This window comes from Colletotrichum navitas (genome assembly GCF_030913465.1).
Source record: "Colletotrichum navitas strain CBS 125086 chromosome Unknown LY79scaffold_452, whole genome shotgun sequence".
Lineage (NCBI taxonomy): Eukaryota > Fungi > Ascomycota > Sordariomycetes > Glomerellales > Glomerellaceae > Colletotrichum > Colletotrichum navitas.
In genome coordinates, this window is record NW_026850998.1 from 1 (window position 1) to 7,206 (window position 7,206).

At 38.3% G+C, this 7,206-nt stretch overlaps 1 protein-coding gene across 1 annotated transcript; it reads right to left on the minus strand.

The window, feature by feature from the left end:
• Positions 1-4,618: 4,618 nt before the first annotated feature.
• On the minus strand, positions 4,619-6,768 carry LY79DRAFT_574332 (cytochrome P450). Its single transcript, XM_060559578.1, has 5 exons — positions 6,266-6,768; positions 6,114-6,204; positions 5,967-6,035; positions 5,315-5,911; positions 4,619-5,230 (listed from the first exon to the last, which is right to left on the minus strand). Exons 1-5 carry the CDS (start codon positions 6,638-6,640, stop codon positions 4,791-4,793), a joined length of 1,572 nt encoding a protein of 523 aa, XP_060406605.1. The 5' UTR covers positions 6,641-6,768; the 3' UTR covers positions 4,619-4,790.
• Positions 6,769-7,206: the final 438 nt, after the last annotated feature.

Sequence of the window (7,206 nt, forward strand, 5' to 3'; positions counted from 1 at the left end):
GCCTTACTAGGCCTTACCTGTTGCTAGTCTATAAGACTAGCTATTACTAGCTATAGCTTTAGCTTAAGGGGTTATTAAATCTATTACCTATTTAACTATATTAACTTACTTAGAAATACTTTTCTTAATATAGGTCTTATTAGTTAAAGGTACTACTTTATATTATCTTTAACTAGAACTAGCTATATAAAGCTATCTTAGCTTTATAATAAAAGTAGTAAGACTACTAGTGCTTATAAATTAAGCTATTCTTAATAAAGACAAAGAAGTTTAATTAGTAAGTATATTACTAACTAATATATAATAGTATAATAAATAAGGTTTAGAGATACTTATAAACTAAGGCTTAGTAGTATAAAGAAGATATTATTTTTTATTTTTAAATAATTAATAAAAGATCTTAGAATAGTATTATAGTAGTAATAACTAAGGTTAAATAACTTATTACTATATTACTAAGAGTAAAGATTCTAAGATAAAGAGAAAAAGAAACCTATAGTAGGGCCTTTCTTAGTAGTGTTGTCTTTAAATCCTCTATAAACCTTTTCCTAGTTATATAACTTCTAGTAGTCTATACCTAGCCCTAGTAGTCTCTATAGCCCTTTAGCTATAACTAGTATAGTTATCTTAGCCTATAGTCTAAGTTACCTTATAATAGCTTTATATACTAAAGTAGTATTATAATAGCCTTAATTAGTCCCTAGACTACCTTTTTTATTTACCTTTTTTTAGCGTTATAGGATAGGGATTTATTCTAGCTATTGTTATTATATATATAAATTAAGGTTACTTAGGTGCCTTGCTCTATATAATAGCTTATAGTAATGACGTCCTTTTAGTTAGTAGAATCCTTATATAACTTATAGAGTATTAAACCCCTATAGATTTTCTTATTAGTTTTCCCTAGTTAAGCTTGTGCACCTAAAATATTTAAAGAAAATCTACTAGATTTTAGCCTTAGTGACTTTTAGATACTAAAGAAGTTAATTTAGATATAAATAGTAATTATAGTGATATTGCACTTACGTTAGTCTCTATTTTCTTGCTGGCCTCCTTAATTGTTGCCTTGAAAGCCGCCGGGAGCTGCGACAGACTAGTGGGCCCACTATATCTAATGAGAAGAGAACCAGTTCTTTATATTTTAAAACATAGTGAAAGCAATAGAGCCTGGCGATAGTAGCAAAAGATCTAACGACTTTAAACGACTAGGAGATGTTATAATAAAAAGAATATATAGATTCCACTAGTTAACACCTAATGTATTTATAAAGAGTGCTGTAAGTTTATGTTTAAACCTTTCTATGTCATGACAGTAAGAAGTAAGCGCGCAATAAATGTGACTGTAGTTGTATATACGTGGAGACGTCAACACAAGCTACGTAAGACGGAGTGACTGCAGGGTCTTGAACGATCTGTCATTGTTAAGACCCGCTTGAAGGTGTTGCATTCAACTGGAGGAGGTCTCATTCTATTTCTATAGGCCCACTCCTTGTCCCTAGCTACGCCATAAGTTAGACAATAAAAATGTTTAACTAGGACGCGGGAAGTAGGATTCGCCACTTCCTAAAAGCTAGTCTTGAGTTATTACCGTGGCCCCCGTACCATGTTAAAAAGATCGGCGGGGCTCTGTCTTCTGTCCTATTACAAGATCTATTGTCTATTTTCCTATTACACAGAGAGCGCTTATTGTGTAGAGAAGCAGCGAAACTATAACCAATTAATATATAGTAATAACACTTCAAGCTTCAGGCTAAGTGACATAAAATTCAGGTAGTTTTAGTCAGATTATATACAATAGTAGACAGCTCAAATCAAATATGCAAGGTATGTCATACGCGCCTCCTAAGCCTTTGGTCTCGTACTGTGTTTCTAGGGCACCTGCCAACGGCGACTTTCACCGGCGAATAATACCTCCCTCTGTTACGTCACTTCAACAGCCAATAGGCACGTGACTTTCAATCCTTCGCGAGGTTGGAATCAGAAACAAAATTGTATCATTGCTAATCCACGAAGACCTTCCCCCCTACACCTTCAGCAGCTGAAATCCTTGCCCTTGGCACCCCACCAAACTCCATAACCTAACCCATTCGCCGTCAGCAAGCGCTCTCTTGGTAAGGTAACCTTGTGTATATTTATATATACCTGCTATTCGCGCGAATATACCTAAGCGACCCCCCTTTCGCTCTCTTGTTTACACTGCTTGTAATCATTAAGCAGGCTGCGTCCTTGCCTTGCTTATTGAGTGCCCTATTGTTACGTAATCCTTTTCTCCTTCTATTTGCTGTAGTCTACTTATTTATGACAGGGAGCTAAATCACTAGCCCCTCTACCTTGCGAGCGACGGCAAGCCCAAGGAAGTAAGTAGTAATAGTGGCAGTGATAGTGGTGGTGATAGGTGTTAATGGTTGGACAGGATGTGGGGCTGAGCAGTATCTAGGGTGGAATTACACAATTAGGCACAATTGTCACGAAGGCATATAAGATTTCTCTGAATAGCCGAAGGCTGATGATGACTACAATATGGAGTCTTACTTGGTAAAGAAAATAAATTCGTGTAGTACAAGTACAGAAGCAGTTCTATAAATTAAATGGAATTGCAGAGAGGAGAAATGAGCTGTTGATTAGATATGCAAGGTATTATTGACTTACCCGACTATGTAAGTCAAAGCACCCGCTTTCTAATCACCCCCACTTTGCGATCACCTATTTACACCAAAACTACTCTTTTTCACTATAGCTTTAACTATATAACCCTAGTCTTAATAATTCTAAGAAAATTATTATATATAGATAATTATATAAAACGTTTATATACTAGTTATATAATTTTTTTACTAAGTATAGGTAAAGTATTAGCTACTTAAAGCTAAAGTAGTAAAAGTGTTAAGGTTTTAGTATATTTTACTAGTATTCCTTAACAGTATAAAAATCTATATAACTTTAGAATTATAAAATAAAAAAACCTATAATACTTTATATAGTTACTTTATAGTATAAAGTATATATTTATTAGCTTATACTATAGACTATACTAGTTATACTATAGTATATACTTAAATATAAAATTTACTAAGAAATCTTTCTTAAAGAAATTTTAACTTACTTATATAAGCTTATATAAGACTATATATTTTATATAAAAAATATAACTACTTAATATAGTAGATAATATAGCTATTTATAAAGTTTTAAGCTTATACTACTAGTAAATACTAAGTTATAGCTAATAATAATTTACTAGTATTTTAGTATATCTTTATATAAAACCTTATATCTTAAGTTATACTAGTAGGAATAAAGTAAAAAAACCTAGTATAATAAAAGTAAGTATTTAACTAACTATAGGAATTTTTATAGAATTATAGAAGCTAAGGTTATACTGTTATAGCTATAGTAAAAAGGAGTAGTTTTGGTGTATTTTAGTGTATTTTGGTGGGAAATAGGTGATCGCCAAGTGGGGGTGATCGGAAAGCGGGTGCTTTGACTTATAGCTTGATTGTACCACTGGACCGCTCAAAAGGTGATATTCTGGAGAGACCAGGGAAATAACTATCGCGAATTTAAACACACCGAAGAGCCAAAAAGACTAACAGTAAGAGATGCTTCCATTTTCGCGTTGTAGGTTCAATATCTCGCAATACAGTCACCTACTTATATTATAAATCTTATAAAAGCAGTAGGTCAATTAACTATTCGTCTTAAGCCACGTGAGCTTAACCTAAACAGCCTGACCAGGCGTAAACGGCGACGCTAGCACAGTCTATCCTTCTTAACTATTAGTGTGGGCATTGATAAATCGTTTTACGTTAATGGATGCTAAACTGACGGAAGCTGATTTTCCTACGCGATCAAGAAACCTTGGAGACAAGCAGCACAGCCTAACGTGTGGCTAAAAACAAGCTGTTCTCTTGTCTAAAGTTTAAGATTACTGACTTTAAAACTTAAGACGCAACGCTTCGCTTGCTAACTGCAAATGCGGAAATAAACAACACTAATATGTTCTAAAGAGGATTAATAACAAGCGGTGTCCTAGTGATTTTAGACCGCTTTTAGGTACATGCTAAGGAATATAATAGCATCTATTGATTATGTAATTAGAATCTGCTGCACCTACTTTAGGTCTTCTAGACACAGGGGTATATATATATAACGTATATATAAATAATCCCTAATTATATGTAACTTAAATATTTCCAGATAACTAGCTAAACATTAGTGCCCTAGGAAGAGTTACTTAATTAAGAGTCTTTCAACACTGTATTTAGGCTCTAAATGCTTCTTATCGCCCAGAAACAAAGCACTCCTTTTCCTAAGTAATATTAGAAAGGTGTAGGGTAGGAGGGACCTAAGCAGTGCAGTAGTCTAGAGCAAAACACCAACAACCTCTAAGGTAACACAAGATGCTCCCTTAATCAGTCAAAGGCTTACCTTAATCAGAGCATCAAGTCTTTTAGATCTAGGACAAGTGATGCCTTAATTACAAGAAGAGAGCGTCTAATCAGAGGAAGTCTTGTTGTAATTAGAGGGGTAAAACTCCTAATTATCTTATGTTATTACGCTTAATTAGCTTACTAAGAAAAGGTTTATGGTCTAATCTAGTCAAAAGGTAGGTCTAAAAAGAAGGGAAAAAGGTTTATTGATGTTCTATCTATGTGATTAGTCTGCCTTATATGGGCTCTTTACTTGATCAGACTAACTACTTTTCCCTTTGACGTGTCTTCCTACTTCTGATCGGCTTAAATCAATCTCTGAATTGCCCTGCCCTATTCTAATATCCTATTAATTTCTCTCTAGGACTCCAGTGTATCAAGGTCTAGCTCCTCCTGGCGCCTTCTGAAAAGGAACTTGGTAGCAGGGTTTAGAATCAAGTTCGAGCCCATCGCCATTACGGGAAGGTTCTTTGCATCCTCAGGAAGCTTCCAGTCATACTTCAGTAGCATGTGGGCCAGGGCAATCTTGAGCTCGTTGGCCGCAAAAAAGCGGCCCGGGCAGGCGTGGATGCCGTAGCCGAAGCCGTTATGCTTGTCTGAGGTGCTGACCAGGTGCGCCTGATTCTCCTGGCCTGACTTGCGCATGTCGATGTAGCGGTAAGGGTTCCATTTTGACGGATCCTGGTATATATCTGTACTGAAGTGTGTTCGACGTATATCTGTAGAAATCATGGTGCCCTTCTTAATAACAAAGCCATCGTTTGTAGTAACGTCAGCTAGGGCCCTGCGTCGGAAGGCGGCTGCGTAGAAATATTAACTTATGTCTGGTCTACAAAGGTTCACCTACCCCAGACGGAAGGCTATAAGGAGGAAGAAAACCTTACCAAGAAAGACAGGCCGCATTCTCTGTGACTCCTTAAAGCAGGCATCCATGAGGTGGAGCTTCTGGAGGGCTGACTTTTTCAAGCCGTCGGTTTGGAGCACACGGATCGTCTCCTCGCGCAAGGGGCCAAGGATTTCAGGGTGTTTTGCAATATCCATCATAGTCTGAGCCAGTAGGTCGGAGGTGGTATGGACTGCAACTAAGGTTAAATTTAGCTGGGCTTGGGTTGGGTCATAACCAGCGCTATATTCGCGCGAGAACCACTCAATAGAGTCGTTGTATGGGTTTGGCTCGCCACGTGCAGCAGCAGCCTTTTTGATGGCAATGCGACGGTCAATGTGCGGCTGTAGGACAGCACGGCAGCGTTTCAACCGGCGGCGGATCTCATAGAAGTGCGGCAGGAACCAGTGTACCCACGGGCGCATTGGCCCCGGCCACTGGCTCAACTGATACACGCCCTGGAAGGCGGCGTTTACGTACTGCGAGGACTCCTGAATCCATTCCATGTCACTACAGAGCTCCTCGCCCATAAAAATGCGTGACGACATGCGTGATACTATAACCATGAGGTCTGTAGGCTTCACCTCAGCCCATTCTGCTTAAAGTAGGTTTAGTACCCTTGTTCCTAACATATAGAAAGGTAATAGACTTACCTTTTGACTGAGGGAGTACGTCATAAAGGGCTTTAGTAGCCTCTAGCGATATAGGCATAGTTAAAGATGCTAGTTAGAGAAGTATAATTAGTTACCTAAGAAAATAATCCAAGAGGGAAGGAGGTATAGAGCTAGAACTGATTATACCTAGGGCCTTGGTGAGGTAATTTTGAACAACTTTAGTTGTACCCGCATCAGATTTAAAGGGAGACATGCCAGGAATATGCCAATGCATACCCTAGGTATACGTGTTAGCAGGATTATAACTCATTAGCCACTGTGCTATAGCGTAGATGTACCTCGCTGGCTACTACGCTAAAGTCTAGAGCGCGGTTACTCTTCAGTTCCTCAGCGTACTTGGTCGGGACCACAACCATATCGCCTTGCTCCATATAGAGCTTGTAAGGTCGGTCTGGAAACTGCTGCGTGCCCTCAGCTAGTAGCTTCTGGCTTTGCATCATATAGTCGTGGAGCCGCCCATTCCAGGTTAGCTCTGTAGCCTTCTTGGGGTTTAGCCGGGGTAGGTTGGGGTAGCTCTCCCGCTGACTGTACACAATGAGAATGAAGATGGCGGCAGTAATGAAGTAGGAGGCATATAAGGACACCTCATTGTTCTGAGTATCCCAAAATAGCTTGGCCTGTGAAATGTTTTCAAGAGACTTGATTGACGACATGGTGGCAGAATGTAGTTGAGTGTAGTATTTGAAAGATTGCTGTTGTAACTAGGAGAAGGCTATTAGTGCTGATTATATACTTAAATAGTTGGTTACTCTCCTAAACGGAGATAATTAAAGACCGACCCGGACTCCTATAATAGTCCGGCTATCAGTACTAATGATATACTTAAATAGTTAGTTACTCTCCTAAACGGAGATAATTAAAGACCGACCCGGACTCCTATATTAGTCCGACGGGATTTTTTACACTGACTAATCTACTACGTGTGATGGGTAAGTAAAAACTCCCTAACAGGTAGTGTGGAGTTGTGACCCACGTACGCGAGACTCTCACTGGCTAGAATTATGATGGATGTGCACAAGAACCTCAAAGTACCGTCGCTGAGGTAATCAGAAAAGCACGGCCATATTTACCTGACGAGGGGGTTAAACTGTGGCCCAATACCATAGTACAAAAGTTACCCTATAACCACCCTACCCTACTTATAAATAGGCCCTATATACTAACACCTATTATAACCTATTATTACTATTACTACTATTACTATTACTACTTATTTCCT